At 40.0% G+C, this 25905-nt stretch overlaps 1 protein-coding gene across 2 annotated transcripts in view; it reads right to left on the bottom strand.

Moving 5' to 3' along the window:
• Nucleotides 1-25905, bottom strand: part of PCNX2 (pecanex 2) — a 165017-nt gene that overhangs the window by 89352 nt on the left and 49760 nt on the right. For both annotated transcript variants that reach the window (XM_087775005.1, XM_087775006.1), the window contains exons 13-17: nt 23747-23918; nt 18642-18752; nt 16947-17038; nt 6084-6193; nt 3772-3868 (exon numbers count right to left, since the gene is read on the bottom strand). In XM_087775005.1, the coding sequence (XP_087631131.1) occupies nt 3772-3868; nt 6084-6193; nt 16947-17038; nt 18642-18752; nt 23747-23918 (582 nt within the window). The remainder of the gene's footprint in view (nt 1-3771; nt 3869-6083; nt 6194-16946; nt 17039-18641; nt 18753-23746; nt 23919-25905) is intronic.

Here is a 25905-nt window from a genome sequence, read left to right as displayed (position 1 = left end):
AAAGCATGCGCCTACCTTGGACGCAACTCTATTCTCTGTCCTGCATTTAGACCCAACTATCTAAAGCAGGATTTTGGATTCCATTCCCAAGGCCAGACACTTATGAATTGAATGTTGAATAGCCCTATAATGTGATGCTTGAGTCCTTCGTTGCAGCTGGTCCAACGTGGAAAAGTTAAGCTCTGATCACAGTTAAAATCTCTGCAGTGAGAGATAATCACTGTTATCGTTTAGGCTGAAAGCAGGTGTTCTTTTTTCTCCATTTTACACTCAAGGAAAAAAAAAAACCCAAACCAACATCACATTTGATGCTTCAGAGATTTTACAAGCAGAATATACCATAGTGGCGCCTTTTTTTTTTTAATTATTATTTTCAATTATGCTTTTGGAGCTTTGTACAAATCCTTTTACTAGCTATCTAAATGTTTGTATTAAAGGCCAGGAAGGAAGCTGAGTTTGAATGTAACACATTAGCACCCTCAGGCCACTGGTTAATCTAGTAATCAGCCATGTGGATGCCTATAGAAATTAATTATAATGGTAGGAAGCTCCATTCTCAAAGTTGAATGGTCAATTATCCATCACAGCTGCTTTATAATTCAGGCTTCCAAAGCTGGCAATTCTTACACAGCTATTCAAGCAAAGGAAAATAGTAAAGGTCATGTAACTAAACATTAGAGATGCTGTATTTATTATTCCTAACATCAATGCAAAGCCACTACAGAATACAACACATTAATTTTCAATATTAACCTTGTTTGCTTTCAGCTCCTTGAGGAAGTGATCTGGTTCCATACACCTCAGGATTTCTGATTAAAATGGGTCTTATTTAAATGGTATGTTCTGTAGACCAGATGTCTGTATATAGACCAGGGCAAGGCTGGCTGTTGTGTTGCATCCTGCCATCTCTTGCCCCTGACAGGGTGTTAGGAATACTCTCCTCGCAGAGGAGCACTCCAAGAGGAAAAAATGAACTACCACCATGAAATCCCGTTCAAATACTGACATATTGTTTCACCCAGTTTCTGAACTGTCTGAATATCCCCTTGCAGAAGTTCTGGAAGCTACTTAAAATTGGCTTTTAATAGTCAGCCGAGTCCTACATCCTAAACATGACTGCTGTTGCTGAAGCAAGTCAGCAGAGACTGTGGCTTGACTGTGCTCCTCAAACTTGAGGCACATGCATTTTCTCCTGCCTCAATTCTTCCCTACTTGCTCTATTAGCACTGCACTGTGAGACAGCAGTGGGAGTCTCCTGGCAAACTGGTTAGTGTTTAATTGAGACAGAGGTACCAGATAACACAGGGGTTAGACAAAGAGCCTGCATTAATCGGAAATTGCCCTCTCTTTCTTCAAGAGATCTCCCAGTGTGGAAGAATTAGCACTGCTAATTGACATTGTAAGCAAACACATTTGCTTACAGTTTTTATACAGATTGAGGGAAGCCCAGACAGAGAAAAAAAATTAAGGCAAAGAACTAGCAAGCTCCAGCAGCACTGAAGGAAAGCAGCCTCCGTCTAAAAGCAGCAGCATGGAGTATCAAATGTACAGAGCAAAAAAGTGCCAATCCCCAAAACCAGGTACATCCTGGAAAGCAAAAGGTGCCAGGAATCCCACTTAATTAAATGCAAAAAAACACTGGCAAAACATGACAGGAATGAGCCATGGTGAAGAGAAGAACTGAAGTCCTATGTCTGGCCAGTCCCACCGCAGTCCTCCCTACGCTTCTGCATCTTCCACCCCAGTGGCTCAGTGGCCCAAGTGCGGTTGAACCACATGGTAACTGTTGGTATAAAATGTCAGATCCCTGTCCACATTGTTGACACAAAAATAGGTCAAGAGTTTGCAACATGACTCTGTTTTGAAAATACAGCCAGGATTTTAGATGAGAATTTGTTCATTCTTTTGGTTTTTGTTTTCAATATATTGAAGCCTTGCTCAAGGTTTCCCTCTGCGCTGTGAAATGAAACCAACTAAGCGGACAGCCACAATAACTGCTTCAGTCTCCATCTGCAGAACAGATGAGATCAGACTCTGTATTGCTCTAAGAAGGGCACTATCAGCAAAAGATACAAGTGGGATATAAATACAGGGAAACGAGAAGCTTTCCATTGCATCTGCCATACAGTGCCCACGTACAAGAATGGACTGACAATGAACTGTGGCAATAACCTACACACCAGAAATACTAGAGAATATAGCAAAACTTTAACATAAATACTTGGGTTTTTACTCTGTTACCAGCTGGACATTCATATTGCAGTGTGACCTTGTTGCAAATAGTTTAGTTTGCAATGAACTGTAGCTCAACACAAGCAACAAGAAATAGGCATATCACTTAATCTTATGTGGGCCTTATTAGAGTAAGCAGTTTAAAATAACATTATACATGGTAGAAAATAACAATCTAAGCAGCAGCTTAGCAAAGAAAAGTAGAAAACATTGGTAGTGTGGGATCAGCTCATGTGTTGAATGTAGGCTGTGTAACACCTTATAAAATGCCCAACAAATATGATACAAGATGTACAGGACAGATGCATCCCTTCGAAGGGACATCTGGAGGCCAGGCCAGGCCAGCTACCTCATTAGCAACCTGTACCACTAGGCGCTATAGACTCTTAGGTCATGTCTAAGGGTCAAAAAAAAGGCAGTCTGTCTTTCAGGCACTCTCTGAACACTCCTTGCTTCTGCAAACATTCAGGAACTTAGGAATAATTGCCTAGATTGCAAATGCTCAGATGCAGGCGTTAGGGATGTGGTCAGGAGGAAGGGCTGTCTGACAGCCGGGAAGCAGGACAGTTCATGACTCTAAGAAATGTCAAACACCCCTTAATACTTTTGGAAACTTGATGACCTTCCCACATTAACTCTTTATAACATCAGCCTCCCCTGGGTAACAGTGAGGTTTTTTTATATAAAAAGACACAAAAAGGAAGATGGGTCACTTTGTATGTTTAAGCTAAAGTGGGAAATAAGCTGACACAAACTTAGAGCTACGTGCCGGACAGTAGGAAATAAACAGCCTGCCAAGCAAAGAAGAGAGGATGAGACGGCAATGCTGGGAACCAGGCATGTACCTCCCTCTCTCATACTAGTCAAGTTTCACATGCTCCTTCCACCTCCAGGTGGCAAGTCTGGTCTGTGCTCCACCTGGCTTGGCTGGGGTGGAGGGCATACAGTCAAGAGTACTTCCTGGCACAAAAAAAGGCATTCCTGAAAACCAGGTCAACTCCTAGCCCTAGAAAAAGAAAGAATCAGGGCTGTTTTAAAGACACTTAATTCTGTGGACCAAATCCTGTCCCCCTCCAACGTAGACAGGGAGTTTGGCAGGACTGCTTACCTTTTTGAATGTTCGTTGAACAATCCAGCCTACCTTGTATGCACCAGGTTGCCAGGCTGTAACTCTATGCACAGAACCTGCATTAGCTCTCTGAGTACCAGGATGAGATGCCTCATTCCCCAAGCTCTAAGAGTGCATTTCCCATCAACTGTATTAAGGAATTAATGTTGCCGAGTCCTTCAAAGGAACCCTTTTAGAAAGCAAAATTGCAATATCCCCCTTCTCCCTTCCAGCCTCACTGGAAAGAAGATCTAGAAGAACTTCTCTCAGTTTCCATCTGTGGATTTAAAGGAACAGGATAGAGATCCTCCCATTTTCTGTGCTTTTATAAGTATATGATGTATATAAATGAGAATATTTAAAAGTTCCTCAGTGGAGAAAATGGATGGGAGAGAGCTTTGAACAGGAAGTAATGAAAGAAAAGGTCTTACCACTGATTCTCTCATCTTTTCTGGGAGTGGATCTGCTGATGAATCTTCAAATTGTTGACGCAGAAAGTGAGGGACATATTTGCATTGAATAAGAGACCTGTTAAAAAAAAAATCCTAGTTAGAATGCTTCTGAACATGTCTTTCAGATATGAATATTCCTGGGGGGCAGAGGAGGAGAAGTGGCCTCAGGTTTCCTTCCTCATGTATGCAGTAGCTATCTTATCTCTGTATAGCTGGAGATTGACACAAACCAGCTCTACCTGTGATCAGGGCAGAACCTCCTTGTCAAAATCTTAAGGCACCTCAGCAGTCCAAACAATGTGACTCAGTCATTTAGAGGAATGTGCAGAGAGGGTACTGTTTCATTCATGCCCTTTATTAATGTTTCAGCTAAGCTGAAACCAATATGGGAAACTGGCCTTTCTAATGTGGGTCTAAACAAAGAGGCTATTTCTGCATAAATTGTATATTAATCTTCAGTTCAAGATTTATGTGCTACCTCCTCCTCCATCTTCACGTTTATGCCACAGGCCATCCCTTAAATACTGTTTCCAATCTCCTTAACTTCCTTTAATTAAGTTCAGAGCCATTTAAAAAAAAATCTTAAACCTCTTTTTTTAAGGATTATACATTTTTATCATGATTGCATAATAAACATTTGATGTTGTTATACACGTATTCTTAATCTTAAGATATTTAACAACCATTTCAGCTGCTGAAGATTTGATTAAGAACATTATAAAATCACTAGCTAAATTTAAAAGTTAAAATGGATTTAATGGTTTAAGATTACTTCCTTAAAACTTTTGTTTTAAGGAAAGACAAGTTTCTGTTTTATTAAAGAAGTTAATGAACTGGTGTGTCCTTCCTGGGGAGTGGGAGAGAAGAATACATTTAAATTACTTCAAAATTGAAAGAGCTCACGCTTCCATGCTGATTTGCAATTTACCTGTGTATATTTTCCTCCAAGGCTAAACAAATCTCCCTAATACAGCACACAGCTTCACTTCTTTCCATACCTGAGTTCCACACTGTAATAGTTGATGAACTACACACTACCTACACAAAGCTTGATCCAGGTCAAACTGACATCAGTGCCAGACACAGTAGACTTTGGATAAAGTTAACGGCAATAGATATAAGCAGTTCTTGTTGCTTTGCCACATCAGAACCTAGTAATGTATAAGTATCAGATTCTCTGAATCTTCTGGATGGTAAAGAAGGAATTTCTCAACTCTTCAGTAAGATTTACTGGGATGCCAATTTTCCACTAGTGCCCTATATTCTTTCTGTCCTCATCAGAATTCTTCTCCTTTTCCCAAGTTTCTCTCCTCAAACATAATCTTGAATGGCCTAAAAAGCCCTCCACTCCCCCTCTGTCTCTCCCGCATTACAGAATTGTGCGTCCAACCACCCTGACTTACCGTACGCCTACTACAATCTTCATACACTAGAGAGCCTCACCTCAAAGCACACACAACACACCTCGTGTGTCAAAGGAGAGAACCTCACAGGCCCTCTGCACTGTTCTAGGATAAGACTGAGCTGTCTGTGAAGCAGAATCCCAGATGGCATGGTGATACCGGCTGCACAAAACCTGTTTGCTTACTTAATCCCATACATAGATGCCCAGCTGCTTGTGGAACACCACAGCCCCCATGACAGCCCTAAAGCACAGTTCCCACACAGGACAACTCATGTCTGCCACCCCTGAGCTATGGATCTACGGGCCTCTCTCACATCACCTCAACCTGCAGATCACAATGTTGGGAACTTCTCCCCTGGATCTCCCTTGTTCTCAGTGGCAGCTCTTAATACACACTACCTTTCCTCAGCTACCTTTAGCAGACTGTACCAGCACAGAAAAGGAAGGAGTTAATCTCAAACAGAAGCACAGCCTACTGACAGTGACCCTCAGCAAGAGCTGGAATTGAGCCATCTTCCCAGCATGTCAAATGCCCTTTCTCCTTGCCACGGTGCTAACCAATGCACATTCTGCAACTCCAGTACCCTGAGAGCCCCCTCAACTAAATCGCTATCCTCCAACACGGCAAGCACATAATTTCCCAGAGGGTGAAATCTGCTTCAGAGAATTTGGATAGTGCTGTTTAAAGAGCACCAGCCTTACTGATAATCTGACTGCAGCACTTCATTTATTTACAGGACTGATACCAAGCAGGCAGACATGGTGAGGAATTTCTACCTCACCACAGTACTTTTGGGAGACAGTCCCTGCGGTTCTGAAACCCAGGCATCACTCTGGTTGCGCGCTGTACGGAGTAATCAATAAATAAGATTTGCAGGCAACTTACATCAGTACAGATGGGTCACTGCTTTGTCTGCTGAGATGATAAGAAAGTGCAACTAGCAAACCACAGAAAGCAGAGAACAGTGCTGGAATGTGTTGCGCATCCCAGGGTTCCTGAACAGGAGGACAGAAAGCAAAGTATTTGCAAGTTAGGAATGCAGAACTTAATTTTCTTATTTTTCTTTTTTTTTTTTTTTCTTTTTTTTTTGAAGTAGGCTAAGCCATACCTGCAGCGTTAAACCCTCAGCATCTAAATTTGTACACCATCTACCAAGGACTGAAAATCCTTTTTCATATCAAAGTCTATTATTGTGAAAAAGACTGAGATTAGAGGCATGTTTTGTGATCGTATTATGTAATTCCTCTATAATCAGCAATTAGCTAGGAAACCACATGAAAGGCAGGTTTTCTGTCCTCTTTAATGAAACACTAGAGGCAAATTCTCATTAAAATGAGATGTGAATGAAATGAACTGCACTGTATTTGTCTAAACTCTAAAGTGATATATAGTTACTTGACCTGTGGCCAGACTGCATACAACAAATGCCAATGTCACCTGAATCAGGCAGTGGGGTACAGTTCTGGCACCTCACTCTGCAATCTTTCTGCTGCTTTGTACGTTACATGCAGGCCCTGCCTGGATGATAACACAGCGGAGAGGGAGAGTGCTCGCCGCTGTACGTGACACCCCCGAGCAGGGAAAGAGGAGACAATTTAAACGCTCGCCAGCACACTGCGGGCATAACCAAGATGAGAAACTGTCTGGGTGACTTAAACAGCTAAAACTGGCTAGAAATAACATGAGAAAGAACATGAAGCTTAAGGAACACTTATCAAGAACAGCTTCATCTGTTGAGTCCTCAGCTACAAATTAGGGATCCTAAGACATACTTGCGAGTCCTGGCTGTAAAAGGACACAAATTTTGGCTGTGAAGGATACAGGAACTCAGTGGATCAAATCCATAGCCATTTCACTTATTAGGCTTGTTCAATACCTCCACACAACTTCCACCTGATCAAGTGAATGTGAAGTTACCAGATCCTGACATTAGAGCACTTTCTGGGTAGGTTTTGAGAGACAATGCTTGTAGGACCTGTGAAACCTTAAGCCTTGTTCGGCTACAACAAGGCATCTTCTGCAGTATGTCTTTTGCTTGAAAAAAAAAAAAATCACAACTTGTACAGGACCAATATTTTCACAGAATAAAGTGGTTTTATTCATCCTATTTTGCCAAGCGATATGCATGATTTCTTAGCAAAGCTGATTCACATTAAGAAAGATTTCATTCCTTTCAGGGGCAATGAATACCTGGGTAAGACAAACTGATTTGCTGTTAAGGGACAAATCACCTGCTGCAACGTGAGGTTTCTCTTAAGAACTGGTATCACAGAAGCAAAATTTTAATTCCAAGAATGACCTTCCCCTCATCATACTACTGAACATCACAAAGATGAAAGAAAGAAGTGTCTAGTTCTGTCAAACAATCCTACTTAAAACAGTCATTACAAACAAGAGAGTGTTACACAGTATTACTGAAAGAATCCAGCACCATTTGTTTGACAAGTTAAACTTTGCCATCCAATTCCACTCCTCATTTCGTTGTTCCCAGTTTTGGGGCCAAATACATTTTGGGTTAACTTTTCCCATGCTTAGTCTCAGGTAAAAAATTCATATTCTTCAAAACACTGAAGAAAACTAACTGGAGTCAAAATGTTCTGAAAATGGCTGCATCACAGCCCATCCGAATATCCATTGCCTTTCCAGGGCAATACAACTGTGTACAGATCCACCCAGCAGTTTCTAGTGCATGACTGCCCCTTCCCCCTGCAACGTATTTCAAAAGCAAATACTACAAAGAGCCCAGCAATATACCTGGGTATTGAAATATATCAGTAGACAGTTTGAGAAACCATTTCACCCTGTTTCTACTGTAAAACTGCACATGGCAGATTCCTCATATTAATGTCTCAGGAACTTTCTACTTCTGTATTTTCCGTATGTTACACAGAGCTTCTGCATTTGGCTGGCCTGTGCTCCAGTTCCAAAGTGTCATTGTCCCCTCAAAGCTCAGCTGTCAGGGAGCCAGGAAGGCAGGCAGGACAGACATCGATATTTGCTATGTGCCTAGAGAGCAGGATTTTCCAGAATAATGCCACACGATGTTGTACAAAAGATGAGAATGAACAAAGGTGTCATTTCTCCAGCATCAGTGTGATATACTCTGCTCCATTTTGTCATTTTCCTCCCCCACTAATGATGCTTGGTAGAGCTTTAAATTAAAAAGATGAAAAAAACAATATAGCTGATAATTGGACAATGATTCTTCTCAGTGGGAAAACAGGAATGACAGGTTTTAGACTTGGAAGCTGGTATTATCTGTCATACTAGACAGGGAGTTTGACTTCCTACTTTACCTCATTTGGTTGAGGTGACAGGTAGTGCTTTCATATATAGTTTTGACTGATGCAGACACTCACGTAGTCATTTTTAAAACAAGTGAAATGGACTTACAGGGTTAAGGATGAAAGTGATGAGTTACAACAGACCCAGTGGTCCAGGGGTGGTGTTCCATTTCAACTACAGAATCCCTAATCCCAAAACAACGCACTAAAAAGGAAGATAAAGGTGTCTTTGAAGTTACAAGCCTTTTACCACTGGTAAAGGTGGGGAGGCAAATGTATTTTTAAAAAAGCAGCAATAGTAGTTTTCTGTCCTACATTATTTATCCTTTTTGTTTCTTTCTTTCTTTAAAAAAAAAAAAAAACAAAACACATGTAGAAAAACCTTATCTTTCAAAGATATGCTAAAATAAATCATACATCCTACTCCAGAGACAAAAAGTGCACTGAACACAGCAGAACCATTGTGGTAAGTAGGAATTCTTGCTACTTTTTTTTTTTTTTTAAACTGAATATTGCTCTTAACTCAAAGACTTTGCAGATTGCTGCAGCATTAGCATCACTGAAGGTGTCTGCATACTGACTGGCTTTTTAAATATGGAGACAAACTCCAGTTGCTCTTCACAAAGAAGAGACATCAACTAGTTTTCCACTCTCATGATTTCATCATTATTCAACCAATTTTTTGAGGGGGGTCTTTCTCCTTACTTCCACTCCTCAGCATCACCATGGATCTATGCTATTGCTCATATCAAACAATATGCAGGACAGCTGTTGACAGTCAACCATTCCACATATGCAATGGTGATTTGAAAGAAATACTATCATCCTGTTTCTGAACATACGAAAACTTTCTGAATGAGACTGCAAAAGGGAATTCCCCCCCCCGCCCCCTTAAGGTATGAGAAAGTGCTAACCACTACTTGTTCTCTACAGGGTTAACTATAAGCTTAACTATATTACGATGAATACTCGTTTTCAGCGAACACTAATGACCAGGAAATGTGAATTATTCATGGACCTCGGGTTACACTGGTTATAGACAAATTCTAGGGAGAAAGGCCCACTAGCCTTATCTTCCCATCATCCACAGAAAACAAAACATTACTTTCCCAGAAGAGCTCCAAAAACCTGACACGTGATAAGCTACCAGAATACAGATATCACTACCCATTCTGCACTTCCAACTGTTATCTGTGACTGTATTTTCATTGCTGAAATTCAAAATCGACAAGGATGGGACTCATGCAGGGGTATGCATGTGTGTGCGCACACCACCTTACACAACAGGGTCCCGGTCTGTGACCAGGATTCCTCTGCTAGAGAGTAAGATGAGCAACAACTTTGGGCAGGGGGCATGGATATTCATGTTTCACATAATGGTGAGTTTATCCTAAGCAAGAAGTGCAGATTTCTGCATTCCTACACAGTGACATAACTCTGTGAGGGTAACCCTGGGCCATATCAGATTCTGCAGACATAATTTAGTTTTTCTGTTATGTCTGGACAATAAGTTCATATTATACACACAGAAAACTAAGAACATAACTATTGAAGTTCTGACTAAAGTGCGAGTCTGACTACGGCTGCAAACATCACTCACCAAAGCACGTGATATCTGACAATTCTCTCCAAAATTAACACTGCTAACAGCTCTTTCTTGAACCTCAGGGGTCTTTAAATTGGAAAGTACATAAAACCGATGAGCCTTGTCTTCAAAACCTCCAACAGGGCTGTAAGTATTTTATGCGGTAGAAACGAAGCCGTCTAATAATCCTGTACTTCTGCTTTTGGTCACTTACACAACCAGGAATTCTGTCTATACACATGGGCCCATTCAGTGCTGTTTAGAAATTTATTTGGGCAGTCTTAGCAGATTGAGGGAGATGTATGCTTGCAATTCTTTCCCATTATAAAACCCTAAAACAAATATTTCAAAATTATTAGTACACAGATGAAGCCTGCATCGTTGAAAACAGGAACCAAGAAGCATTGTTATTCTGATTAATGAGTTTAAAACTCATTAAACAACAAACCAAACTACATCAATGTGAGCTGAGAGTGGTTTAAAACACACACAGGATTTTTACTAACTGTCCATTGAAGTGATAAATAAGTTATCAGAAAATACTTTCTTCAGGTATATGGTAATAGAAGCTATATAACTTTCATTAAAAGAATACTCACTCACACAGAGCTGGAGGAAGCAGCTGTGCCACATATGAAGACATTCACATCAGTTTAATTTTTCTGACCCAAGTCCAAAATCTGAATTTTTTCCAGGCTGATTTAAGATAAACCACAAGTTCTTTAAGCATTTAAAAAAAAAAAAAAAAAAAAAAAAAGCTGGATGACAAATAATTACTCGTTCTGGATAAGTTTCAAATCCAAACCAGTTGATTGGCACAGAAGGCAGAAGAGGACCGACTGATTCCAGAAACCTCTGGGGATATGCTCTTCTGCCCCATAGCAAAACACTGATGTGCTGGAATGCTAAAGACTGATATCAAGATGGCTAAATTCCAGACTGAATATTTGTGGAAAAAGTAAGAGGGCATACCTGACTTTTTTTTTTTTTTTTTTTTTTAAATATCTGTTAAATATTTGGGCACAGACCACAAAACAGATGTAGAAGGAGACAAAAATCAGCACATCAGGCAATTCTAGTCAAGTGAAAAAGACGGCACAGAAGTTCCCGTGTCTCCAATCTGATGGATGTAATATCTGAAAATAAAAACACCTCCTTCAGGAAAAAGAGATAACCCTTTCATATATCAAAGCTAGGGTAGCTATTAGAGCTGCCAGTTTCTGTTCAAGATTACAGGACTGAAGCTGAGATCAGAAATAAAGCCAGGCTGAAGTGAACGCAGATAGTTTTAAACTAAACTCAGTTACCCAATAGCTTCAAAAAAGTAGCAAGCTGAAAAATTGCTGCTATTATATGTAACAATCCAAGGAATGACAAAAAAGAGGTAATCAAACCATGTTTAGAATTTAGAGCTTTTTATTAAACAAAAGCAAATGAAAGTTCATAGAAGACCTGGAAAGAACTGGAATAAGGAGTGATGATATTATTAAACAGAGGCCTGGGAAATAAAGAAAATCTCAAAGCAAGCAGGAGAAACTCAGGTCTTTGCATTTCAGAAGCTAAGACATTTATCTCCTTTCTTGTCTGAAATCAAGCTCACAGTATCGTTGCATGTAAGGCTGGATAAGCAGCTGATGTCATATCACTCATGACAGGGATGTGTCATGGGATAAGATGTACGAAGAGATGAGTTACAGCACCTGAAAGCTGTAGCCAAACCACCTCTGCATCACTGGGATGACATAACTGTAAAACAAAAATCAATCCAGGTGACTTCGCATCACCACCAGAGGGAATGACTTCTGTTCACCAGCTATGTCCGACAGTGACTTGAAAACCTGCTCCACTCAATACGCTCCTTTGACTGACAACAGTGATGAACAGTGTCTTGTTCATCAGTCCTCAAGGCCTCAAACACAAGGATGGAGACCTGGAATTCCAGCTATTTTGTGCTTTGCGGCTTTCTGGAGAAATTATCTGTTATTTTAGACGCAATACTCTGTACTTCCTACTGAGAACTATTTTGGGTTTTCTTTTTTCTTTTTTAATTTGACAGCTTTAAACAAAAAGAAAACCGATCAATCCAGCAGTAGCATCACCAAGGGAGGTTGCGACAAACTGCAGACTCACAGTTCCTTCACACAAAGAGCAAGGGCAAAGCTGTGAGGAGCACCCTGAGGAGGGGAGCCGATGGCTTGGCCACAGCAGACGGGACCCCTTTGCTTCTCAGTCACCTCCAAACAACGTGTCCCTGTCCCTGTCCCTCCTCCAAGTGTCTGAGTCACACAAATCAAACACAGGCCTCCCCATCACGCAATGAATTCACGCCTGGCCTTGTAACAGACTGTCCCTTATTTTCGTTGTGTGGAAAGTGCATGCTTGGTCCCATAACACCCCGTGTCCACCAGGTGAGCCACATGCAGCCACCCCTCAAAGCACATCACATGCTTCTGATCAAGTCCTGTGATGGGACCTGTAAGCAGCCTGCCACGTGATCCAACCTGCACATTCACTGTTAGCACAAGACTAGAGATCTGTCCATCCTCTTTTAGGTGATATGTGCATTTTAGCCATGAGAGAGGAACATTCCCGGTCATGTGATGGCAAAGATGTTGCAAGGTCATTCAGAAAGAGTGGCAGGGCCAGATGAACTCATTGGGCAGGCCGAATTTTGTCTGCAGATAAGACGAACTCTCAATCGAGAATACTGTATAATAATTTTCTTCAGGCATCTTATCTGAACAAAAATCAATGACAATTATTAAGTTAAACTAATGATACGTCTATATTGCAGCTGCTTTTTCATAGAGACTCTCCATTGGTTTTGTACAACATAATTCAACAGCAAAATCAGTCTGGACAAGGCACAGGACTTCCGCGCAGGCCTGTTTGTCTTAATTCTCAGAGCTTATATTCACACGTTGAAAGTTAACTTGAGTACTTACACTGTTTTGCGGACATACCCCAAAACAATTGCTCAATTCTTATTTTTTCATTTTTCTAAAATTGGAGTTTTAGAGCAAAGAATTAATTGCTGTGAATTTGCTATTCTAAAATAATTTCAAAATTTGACTGCAACTAAATCAACTATTGTACGTACACATACAGTTTCTGTTCTAAAAATGAACAAGTAAAACTCACTCAAGAACACAGATCTATTATAAAATGAACATTATTTATTTTAATAAAAAAGAAAATCATGTGGTAAATTAATTATTCTTCTAATGAACTTCTTCAGGAATAATATCTTTGCTTTTGAAATAATTAACGTACACAAAGAAATGAGGCTAGACTATTTCACCCTGCAAGATAATAATTAGAACACAAGAACTACTTAAGGAAGGAGAGGCTCAAGCCTGATACCGCTGGAATGGGTCTTCAGCCTGGGTATTTGATGTGAGCAATTGTTCACCAGTAAAAAGCACACGACCACTTAGAGATCCACTCTCCTCTACAATTTATTTCAGGAAATAGAACCCTGCTAGTTACACCTGCTGAGCTATAAGATGTTCTGCCAATAAACAGAGTTTACATTTAAGGATGCTACATTTCAGCCAAGAAATAAGCTTTGCAACCCAGAAATCCTGTGCCACAGAAAGTCTATCATGTTTCCCTGCCTTCAATCTTTTTGATTGTGATGATTTTTTGACCTCTATAAATACTGAAAATTTCGCTCTGTTGTTTTTGCCAAACTGACTAAAAGTGAAAAGAGTAGAATAAAAATTAAAAAAAAAGAATAGCTGTAAAGTGCAACTGTAAAGACATGCTATTTCTATCTTAAAGAAAACCGTGTACTTATCACTGTCGTGCAAACACCTCAATAAAACAGACTATAGCATTTGCTCAGTTTTGAGTTAAACTCTGCAGCTCCTAGTGCACCAAAAATCCAAACCTTCATTTGATCAGGATCAGAAGTTGTTGCTCACTACGTATCAAAACAGTTCTAGTTTCTCAGAGGGGTATTAGACCACCTTTCACAGTGGTCCCTATTCAGGATCAAGATTCTTCTCTTACATTTAAACCAAATCCCACTCCTCCACCAACCAAAGAGTAAGTCTGACAGAATCATTCTCTTGCAATGTTATAGACAACAGTCCGAAAGGAAAAAAATCTCCGGACCTGACTGAAGAACAAGGAGGGTTAACACAAGTGCTTATTTGATAACTTCTAGAAGGAAAAAAGTATGAAATTTCAAGCACCCCAGTAGACTGAAATTATGAGCTGAAGCAAGTGGAATCATCTTTACATGCTTTAAATTAACCTCCTCAGAAGTGCCTTCAGAAGAACAGTGCCATAAAAATTCAAATTAACTGTAATTTCTGTGTGAACAGAAACGCTGCACTTAATATTGGCAATTTACAACAGATATCTTGTAAATCTTTCACAGCACTCTACAACTTCAGGGTAGCATTAAAAGCATATTTCTAAGCAGTTTGAAGTCTAATCCACGAGGAGATTGCTTATCTACAAAGCCACCTGCATGCTGTAATTTAAAGTATTATGCTGAGAAAGGAGTCTGTAGAATATTTTAAGAGGCTTTTCTGTAATACTGTTTACAAAACTATTTTTTAAAGTATCCATCACACAACTTCCCTACTGTCAACTAGTGAATCGCCCTCTGCTAACCTTAGGGGAAAAAATGATCATTTCCCCAGATATTTGCCTGTTGAACAGTGGTTTAACTCGGTTCCTTCCTTCCATATAGCTCTTTCCGTTTTTCTCATTGTTTCTCCCCGCCACTATAGATTTTTCTCACTCTGTTCATCCTTACAGAGAGTCACCTTCTTCATCCCAGGTGCCAGTTTCCAAATCATTAATACAGCTGGAAAATGGCAGCAGGAGTACTAGCTACTTTAGGAAACTGCATAAGAAGCAGTTAAGCTTTCAAGCATCACACAGCTGGGCCAGGTCAAACCAGTGTAACTGATATACTGGGTGAGCCTGGCAACAGGAGATTCCCTCGGAGTACACCCACATGTTCAAAGACATTTAATTTAAAGTGTCTTAATGCAGCACTGCTCAGCAACTGAGTTGCCATAATTTATTGTGTATGGACTCAAGCCACCCAGGGGCAAGATAAAATGGTGGCTTAACACGTTTTACCTTACTATTGGGAGTGGTTAAAAACACATTCACAACCAGCTCCGATCATCTGCAAGACATCATTAAGGCATTATAATTGATGTTTTTTGATTTAAGGCTCCTACTCAAAATTTTAAGTGGAAAATTGTTAAAAGTCATTATAGAAATGCTTATGTTCCTTAAAGAATTCCCTTAAAGAAACATCTGATCACCCCTCTCATCTGTGTAAATCACCAGCCTGGGTGTTGACACGATATATCCTTGGCTGTTGTGGAACCTCATATTGAGATCTCTGTGTGTGCCGTGCATGTGTAGCACCATAAAGCATCCTCTCACATATGCCCGCAAGATGTCAAGAGCGGCTTGTAAATCACTGTGCATCCTTGTGCACTCCTGCACGGGCACTGACAGCATCTAGCCTGTAATGAAACACTGTCAAAAGACTGTCCCTTAAACGATAAACTTTATCACAAGTCTAAGATGAAATTCTGGTCTTGCTGTGGTCGCCTGGAATTTTACAGAAGAGTTGAAGGCAGCCAAAATTTCATTGCTATTTTTTAAATTAAAACAAAAAAAAATGCAGAGGACATACACATTAACTGCAAAAAAAAAATAAAGGCTTTAGATTGAATATGGCTCAAAATACAGCATCTGCCAAAAAAACCAACATTGGGCATCCCTGGGAAAGGTACCGAGAACAAGGCAGCCAGTCGTTTTGCCAGCACATAGAGCCATGGTACACCCACATCCTGAGCACCATGCACAACTTGCTCTCTACATCTGAAGGCCACAACGGAGTAAGAGAAGGCACAGAGTAGGGCAACTAACTTAGCTACTCCTGAGAGAGCAGCCGCTTTACAAGGAGACACTAGAAAGGCTGGGACTCTTCAGTTTAAAGAGAAGATGGCTGGGCAGGGTATGACTGATGCCTACAAAACTGCAAAGGTAGTGGATACGCTGAACGCGAAACAGTTCTTCCACAAATTGTGCAATACTAGGCATAGGGAAGACTTGGTGAAACGAGCAGCTCAGTTTAAGACCAATGAAGGACAGCACTGCTTTGCACAGAGCACAGTGAACACCTGGAATTTGTTGTGGCACAAAGCTGTGGAGACAGACAGGACCAGCGCATTCAGGAAGGGACTCAGGAAATTCATAGGCAAGAAGTCCACAGATACCAAATGAAATTGGAAGCAAGGACACACTCTCCAACATCCCTAATCCAACCATTGTGGATACTGATGGAATATTAGGGAAAAGAGTGGCAAACAGTCATCTGGCTTGCATTAAATTCCTAAATTGCATTTCCCTGTCGATGCAGACACATTACTGGGTTAGATGGTCCACTGAGCTGCCCAAGCTAGACATTTGAGTTCTTAGGCATACTGTTATGAAGCAACAACAAAATCCTTTCTTTCTTTCTTTCCTTCAGAAATACGGACCTTACTAGGAATTTTGACCAAATTCAGCCTGGCTTATACAGGTCAACAGGAGTTGCAGCTTTTTAAGCCAAGGCTGCTGTTAGTCTTTGTAGGGGAAATTCAGTGGATCATTTCAGACTGATACATGTAAGAGGCAAACAGTCACAGGTATTAGACACACGTTCACTCCAGTATTTCTACTACAGTTTCAATCTATTTCAGTGTAGCTAATAGGCAGAACCTGAAGCATGGCTTGTAAAGCTTATCTTGATAAACAACAATGACAGCGTAGCACCAAACAATGCTTGTCTCCCTAGATTATATAAATTTTGAGCTTGAAATTTTGAATTTTTGCAGTGTTCTTTTTCTGGCTTACCTTCACTGCACTGAAGCAGAAAGCATATAGGACAATCAGAACCACAAAGCTTCGGGAAATGCTGTATAGTGCAGATACGAACCCAGCAGCAGCTGAAATACAGACATTACGTTAATTTCTTCCTAAATGAGAACATGCAATGAAAAGAAAAAAAAATGAAACAGCTCTTGCACTACAAGAGGCATAGAGATTAAAGTCAGATATCACAAAGGTGGTTATTGAGAGAACACCTTCAATGCCCCCAAAAAGCTCACAAAACTGTTTACAGCTAAGACTGAAAGCCTGATTGCACTGTGCTCCATGTGTTTTCCACTGACCCGAGGTCCCACACTACTGCTTTTTGTACGGAACATTGTTTTGCCAAAATATCAGTATCCCTCTTCATGTTGCTACCAAGGAGGAACGAAGTGACCTACAAAATTGGCAATTTTCTAGTCAAACTCCATGTGGAATTTTCCTCCTTCCCTTTACTCCCGAGACACAGGCTCCGATATCATCCAAAAGCACCCTAACTTGCTCAGTCAACCATGATTTGCACCATACTAATATACAGGAACGAACTTAAAGGGAGAGAGAAGGATGCCAGCTGATCCCTTGCTATAACCTCCTTTGAGATCTCCCAGAAACAGGGTAGGCAAAGCTGTGAGACAGAATTGGGAGTTCAGCAGTCTTGACAATAGAGACACAGGGACTGCAAAACTGTGCTCTAATTAGGGTTCAACATACACTGGAATCATCATTATTGATAGGATGAGGACTTTATGCAACACGTTAGTTCCTCCAGGTCTCCTATGGTATTTATGAGACAAAAAGTGAAGAACACCCATATCATCTGTACTAGTTTTAACCACTTGCTAAAGGCTACGTCTACAGTAGCAAGCAGAACGATGCAGTAAGCGTGGGTCTGTGGAATGAGAAGTGCTGAGGATGTCATATCCATGATATACATCTCTGAGATGCCTTACTGCAGACTGTCTCTAGTCTGGTCCCACAGACTGTATGCTCATTAGTGTTCGCAGTGCAATAGGTGCACCCTTACAGTGCACTTTCTTTTAAGCTTCATCCAAATGGAATCCAGTTTGCACACTGACATCATTCCATGATGCAAAACAACATGGCGTAAGCAGGAACAAGAAGGAAGTTTGCTCCTGATCCAAACTAAGATGACAGTGTAGATGCATCCCAATCTTCTCTGTTACTTAAGCTATAATGAAAAACAAAAACCACCACTACCAACAACAAAACAATGCATTGTCTCTCACGGGCCTTGTTTAATCTCTGACTGAAACAACATTAAAAAAAAAAAATAAATCACACATCCAATATCTTGTGAACATGTCTCACTATGGAACGATGCAACCTTTTTTGTTTTTATTTTTTAAATGGAGGTTTAACAGAAAATTTTTTAAAGAAGTTTTTTGTTTTTTATAAATACAGTAAAGATTCACATCAGACATGCCAGGAAAGAGCTATTTGATGTCAACCACATTCTATAGTCTATAACACAACTTGTATACAACTTTTCAAAAGAAAAAAGAAATCTAATCAAGGGGGTCTTATTAGTATTCACCCCACTGTTATATGAATACCATTAGCTGTTGGACCTTTCACATGCAATGTGCTTTAAATAATATACTCTAATCTAAGGTTATAAAGCCCAGAAAGGGATAGCTCAGGCTGCAACTGGCTACTTACCAGAACCGCCAAAAAGCAGCATGTCTGTTTGCTCCAAAAGATATATACAGAAGGTGTTGATTTGAGGGAAAAGACCAAGAAGAGAAATTGCAGGAAAGCAATATAAAAACACTAAAGAAACAAAAAGATGTATGTTAGAACACAGTCATACACCACAATGTATGGAGAACAGAGAAACATGCAGCATACCAGAATAAGAAATTGTTGCAATAAATTCTGAAGATTACTCAAGTTAGCACACCTTAACCTTAGCAGCAACAATTACACTTTCCTTCTTGTGTATTCAAAATAAATTTTGCTATTTTACATGTAAGAAACTAAAGCTCAGAGGTTAACTTTAAGCTTTATTTTGGATAAAACCAGTGGCAGAAAAATAGCATTATGTAGCCTCCTTACTGCTTCTAATATTTTCAAAGTTATACTTGTTCTATTTAGAATACAGAAGTTTTAATTCGCAGACTTCGGAACTTCCTTCTCGGATCTGAGATGGTTCGAGCACAGATACAACAATTCAATGTAAACAAACAAAAATATTTTAATGGCTAAGTATCTTGGCTAGACAGTATCCTGCCTCTGCCAGCAATCAAGAGCAGACAGTTAAAGCAGCACATAAAAATGGGACAAAGTAGTGAAACTTCCCCAGACTATTTCCCCAGCTTCCAGCAGGATGCACCTTGACTTTGCAGTAGTGAAAGAACATTAAGAACAGTAAAGAAACTCGGGGTAAAACCCAGTCTGACATCTTTACATAGTCTCTTTCTAAATAGAAATGCTAATTTAAATGGCTGCCTTACACTCAAGGAAAAGCAGGATTCATAATTGAGGTAATTGTGCTCCTAGTCTTACGTTCTGTTCATTTCCAGCCACTTCTTCCCATCCATTTACTCTTAGCTCCACCCTACAAAATGCTAAGCACAGTTGTCTAGCAAAGCATCTGAACACACATGTGACCCAAGTCTCCAATACTGTCAACTCTCAAAGATACATGCACATGTTTAATCATATTCTTACTGCTTCATTGTACTAGTACCAGAATGTTCTGCATGGTGAAGGAGAGAGATGTGTGTCAGCCGCTATTCCTTGTAAACAAGTATGTATTTGTTAGTTTACATGCTAGGAAGACCGCAGTTTCCTCCTATTCATTCTCATAAAAAAACAAATTAAACAAATCACTAGTACAACTTATTCCCCTTCCCACCCCAGTCAAATTTTAAGAAGGTAACAATAGGATTTGTGTTCTTTGTTGAATGCTAATTTCATATTTTACACCCAGCTCCTCTTACTAATGCATCTCGTGCTAAAATAAAACAATACACCGAGTTTGATCTGACAGCTTTTATCTTCATTGTATTATACAGTACTGCTATCTAATATTGTAAATCTTGCTGAGGAAGTCAAACACAGGACAAAAAAACCGACATATGCAAGCGTTAAACACAGACAGGGCTCACTTAAGTATACTTGCATTCACAATGCGCCCTTCATCATGACTTCCTGCCGCTGGCACAAATTATGTGTACGTAAGAACATGAGGAAACACTGTCTTCTCAATCTTTTACATGCAAATGCCATCATTAATCTCCTCTTCCTTTACTACTCTGCTCTTCTTTTAGATATTCCACCAAGCCATACCAAGCCAAGCAAGGACCACTCGAAGGCAGATAACTGCATGACCCGAAAATGCCCAGCAGGCCATGTGGACTCGTCATGAGATCAACTATCCCAAAAACTCACTGCTGAAACTCACATGAGATCTTGTTCCTGGGGCAAAGGACTTGCAGAACTGCCAGATCTCATCTTAGACTACTGACTTACAGTCCAAACAACTGCCTTTGCTGCAGCAGCCTCATAAAAAGCTGAGTAAGAGCAGGGGAAGGAAGGACGAGCCCAGAGACATTATACTGTCAGTATGCCAAAATACATAGGGGTGAATGTAAACAAGGAGGGAAAAGTTGGTTGACTACAGCAAGGTCCTCAGCTCACCCTCTCTCTATTAATACCTTGAATACTCCTGACAACTTCTTCGGCTAAGGTAGCTTTGTTTATCTCATTCTGCACAAAGGAGTATACCAGAGAGGAAAATAAACAGTTGTCACTTACAAAAGGCTTGAACTTAGGAGCAGTAGTTTCCCTTGTGGGAAGAAGACAATAAAAGTAACTGATTATTCAGTTGGAATTGCATTATGAATTCCAGAGAGAATTTGTTTAAGCATCACACATTTCCATACAGACCAACACCTTTAAGAGCGGGACCACTAAGAGATGCTTATGTGAGCTGCTAGCATTTAACACTGCAGTTTGAAGGTTTCCTCTGAACGAGTAGCTACCAGATAAGTGTAGGAGGGAAACACAAATTTTGACTTTGGAAACTTTGGGTCTTTTGAGAAATGCAGAATGATAACTCAGTGGCAATGTCACTGCAAACATTTTAGAAGTTTAGAAAATTATTGTTTTGAAAATTATATATCTGAGTACTAGTCCATTTGCTGTGTAATAACACATACTTTTTCACAGGGAAAAAAAATATGCGTTATTTCATTGAGAAATAGTCTTTTTGTTCTCCCCCTCCTGAACACAGCAGAGGATAACATTCACAGAGGCTTTCTTCCTGTGACAGAAGGTCAGTCATTGCTGAAAGTAACAGGCAGATGACTTGCTATGACAAAATTTTGCCACTACGTGATACTTACTTCTCTGAGAAGTCTGCCAAATAATTTCACTCACCTGTCTAATGCTTAAACGGTTTCATCACAAAAACTACCATACATTAAGTACGTAACTACTTTTGTCACTGACCACACCTGTAGCACCTAGTGACTGAGGCTGGCTCTGTCTGTGCACTTACTTGCACTACATATGTGAATCTAGCAAAAAGGTCAACTGAAATAAGGAATTCAAGATGAAAACCATAGTTAGAATGAATTAAAACCATGATTCCCCAACTAATATAAATCAATAGCAGAATGACCATCAATTTAAAATAAAACAGCATCAGATCCTAAGTAGATTGCTTGCAAAGAAACGGACCTGTTAAAAGCCACATTTCTTAAGTAACTAGGTTACACACCTAACAAATTTCCCCTGATTTTCTTTTATAACCTTGTGTCAAGACTTACCGTAGTATGCTATGCAGCATCACACTAGGTAGTCCTTTATGATTTCCATCATTTTAGCTTCTTACCATAGTGAACACCTGAAATAGAAAACTTTGCCTTTCCTCGGTATTTGTACTGTATAGTGAAAAATCCCTTGATTTTCCAACATATGAACTCTGAATGCTACAATAAATTACGAGTAAAATATAAATTAAAATGTCACCATATGATGACAAACCAATGAAAAGATACCAAAAATACCTAGCAAATGGGCAAAACCGCAAAACAATACAACACTTCATTGGTATTCAGTGGGGCCAACTTCCCTCCCAAAACAAATACCGCCCAAAACAATCCTATACCTTCCGTGCCTAAGGGAATCTGTACTCAAAGCACAGCAAGATGCTGGAGGATGCCAACTGCCGTGGCGTCGGGAAGTAGCTGCACTTGTGAACACTCACAAGGACTGATGGCAGCCAGAAGCTGGGGCTCCCATAGAAACAAAACAAGGAATTGCCAGAGCATGGCACCGAACATCATTTGAACAAATACACCCACAGGTGTGCCAGCTCCCAGAGCTGGCAAAATAAGAACGGGGGACAAGCAGAGGGAAATGGTTTCTTCTCCCTTTCTCATTAAACAGATGCCGACTCGGGAGATGAGCCTGTATTTCTTCTCTCCCCCACCCCCTCCAGGCTGTTTCAAGAACCTGCTCTACCACCTCTTTTGAGGCCAGCCAAAATTAGCACATTTATAACCACACTTTTTTTCTTATACTGGTTGCTATAGTTTTTCATTTATCTCTATCCCAAGAGTCATTTAAGATTCTTGTTGAATTATTTATCAGCATTTTTACTGTTCACCTTTGACAGGCAGAGAAAATAAGATGTAAGAAGAAACTTTAATGAGACCAAAGGAAAGTAATGAAAGAAACTAATGAAAATAAGTGAGATGCAGGTCTTCATTATTCCCCTGCTTCTATTGAGAAGGATTGGGAGTCAATGAACCCATATAAAGGACCAGAAGGCTTTCATAAAAATAGTATGCTTTTCAGGCAGTAATAGCCTGACTTGAGTATAGCAAAAAGCAAGAACAAGAGTCAAAGGTGAACAAAGACCTCAAAGGTCATACACTCTATATCACAACGTTTTTTCCTCTACTACAGTAGGTTTTCCTGGTTCTAAATTCACAAACCAACAGGTCGTCTTTGGTACACTACAACACAGCTCTTGGGAAGTTTTCACAACTTTTGCAGTAACCTTTAGCTTTTCTACTTCATACCTAACAGTGTTGCACTACTTGACTTGCGTCCAGTTCAGCACTCTTATCTCTGACACAACTACAGCAGCATCACAGCTACAGGCTGCAAGTGTGTAACAGGAAGAAGCGTCCTGACAGAACGGGGTATTTCCAGCTGTGGCCACTCTGAATTAGTGCCAAAAGACCATCAGTCCAGTCCCATTTTGGGGCAATACCTGAATGTCCTCAGCCACCTCAGGACGTGATTCCAGAAGGAAACAGGTTGGAAGAGCTACTGCGGAGTGGTCACTCCACACTAACTCATCACGTGGACAGAGAGATTAAACTAAACCAAGAAAAAGCATGTGCTTCATCAGTGGAAGAATGTCCATCTGAGGGCTTGGCATGGATTAGCTTCCAGGCATTAAATTTAAAACTTGGCTTATTCTGCAGTAACTGCTCCACACAGACAAGCTCTTACAAAGATTAACTGCATTTCACAGATGATGTCTTTTGCTAATAACATCAGTGACTGTTAGAAAAGTCTCTATAGAAAACTATGAGCCTCATTTCATTAAGAACTCCTTTTACACAAAGGAAGGTTGCCAGCTGCCCTCCACCCCCAATCTTAAGTCATTCCAAATGTTTCTATCAGTTTGACTTAGAGTTGTGCCCCCATAACATGCATTTGATTGCCAACATGGGAAAACACAGACCTCCCCAGCTAACACTTAATTCATCTTTACGGTCCTAGGAAAAACACTGACTCACCTATTACATGGTCTCTGGCTGACTGGAGAGATCTAGGCGAAAAGAGCTGCAAGCCATACATTGTATAAACTGGAGGATTTGTGTCTTTAGATCCAGCATCTAGCAGCAAAATAAGGCCACACAATATACAAAAATATACAGGTCTGCTGTAGGTTATGATTTTGTTGTGCCCCTAGAAAAAAAAAAAAAAGGGAAAAAAGTGTTTGAATTTTGTATTCACTCTCCTACTGTGTACACTACATTAAACTGGAGGGAGGGTCAGGAGTCAGACAAAATATTTTAATGACTTATACATACTAATTAATTATAAATACATTGCAAGGTATTTTATCTTCTCCAGAGGAGACTTTCAAAAGGCACAAAAAGCAGTTAAGACTGACTCCAGCAATCATTTATGTTTTTGAAAATCTAACCTTCTGAACCTTTCAAAACACACTAATTGCAGAAGTCGTCATTTTCTGTGGAGAAAAAAAAACCTCAATCTGTCTTTTCAATAGAAGAAGAATTTTTCTCTGTATTACTTTTATTTTAATGAATATCAGCTTCAGGTAGCTTGGCTTTTTTTTTTTTTTTTTTTTTTTACTTTTTGAAGTATAAAATTAATTTTTAATTGCACCCCGGGAAGTAAAAAAAATAGCAGAGCACCTCCTAGGTGCAGTGTGATGCATGGAGATTGATTTTTTTTTTTTTTTGCACCAATACAACTCAATTTTTTTTGTTGATGTGAACCACTTGACAGCAAACTAGTGTCCCTCCCGGAGGGGGTGACACTCATCAGCAATTTCTGGTGTCTCTCTCTCATGCAGCACTTTGAAATGATGATCCAAAGGAATTAATACATAGAAGGATCCTTATCTTACATCTTTCATACGCATCTCTCACAATTGATTCGCACTAATCCTACAAAAGACTGCTGTGGGGCTTTGGGCCAGGGAGAATAATAGACGCTTAAGAAAAGTCTTAATAGTTCTCCTGGTAGCAATCTTAAGGGTAAATAAGACATTTTAAAGGCTGGTGGGTCAAAAGATTCCTTGAGTATGAAAAGCAAGGAGCAAAGTGACAAGGATTCAAGTTTGCCTTGCATAAAACTGCTGTGAAACTGTTCTTATTTGTAAAATGTAATTTAAGTGAGTATAATAAAAGATAATTTCTTTTTTGAGTCTACTTACTGATTTGAAACAGTGGCCATATTTGTTGGCCAAGCTTGCGTGTTAGCGTTGCTATTAACTGCTCTGTACTCTCTTTTGGGATCAATCAGTTAACAAGGTGGCAGATTGCAGGGAACTAGCGGGCTTATATTGCACCTCACATCCATGGAATATGAACCAAGTTAGACTGACAAATACTAGCTGTTTAATCAGAGTTTCAGTTTTACTAATGCCTTTTTAAATAGGACATATGTCCATGAAAAAAATCAAAGGGGAATTAGAAAGATAAAAATCAGACTTTAAAAAAAAAAATCACTTCAAATATTACTTTCAGGCTGTTTTTAAACTTCAGTTCATTTGTCTTAAATACAAGCTGTGCCTTAGGAAAAGAAACAAGTAAATATTGCATCTAAACAATTGCTTAATGATTTATATCCTGATGCGCTCTCCAGACCAAAATCTATTTTATCATGATGTTACATTCTTGTCTTATCTCTTGAATTACAGAACCCAGGTTTTATCTTTGCATGGTAATTATTTGAAGGCAGTTGGGTAAGACTGAGTTGATAACCAGAAGTCCAGAGGTTTAGCTGCACACACCTTTCAGTTCCAAGCAGAACACTGACATACTCAATTAAGCTTACAGTGTATATTTAACTCTTATTTCTGAAGTAGTTCACAGTGCGCTGGGTGAAGAAGTGGCTGAAGGGCAGAGCTCAAAGGGTGGTAGTGAGTGGGGCTACATCTGGCTGGCGACCCGTCACCAGCGGTGTTCCTCAAGGTCCAATTCTAGGGCCAGTTCTGTTCAATGTGTTTATCAATGATCTGGATGCACGAGTTGAACGCACCATTAGCCAGTCTGCTGATGATACCAAACCGGGAGGTGCTGTTGACTCTCTTCAGGGACAGGAGGCCTTGCAGAGGGATCCAGATAGATTGGAGCATTGGGCTATGATTAATGGGATGAAATTTAACAAGTCCAAATGCCGGATTCTGCACTTGGGACAGAGT

This window comes from Nipponia nippon, unplaced genomic scaffold (genome assembly GCF_047370975.1).
Source record: "Nipponia nippon isolate SJK-2023a ecotype South Korea unplaced genomic scaffold, ASM4737097v1 scaffold_4, whole genome shotgun sequence".
NCBI classification, from domain to species: domain Eukaryota; kingdom Metazoa; phylum Chordata; class Aves; order Pelecaniformes; family Threskiornithidae; genus Nipponia; species Nipponia nippon.
Note: the sequence above shows the minus strand (reverse complement) of the source record. Positions and strands in the feature narration are given on the sequence as shown.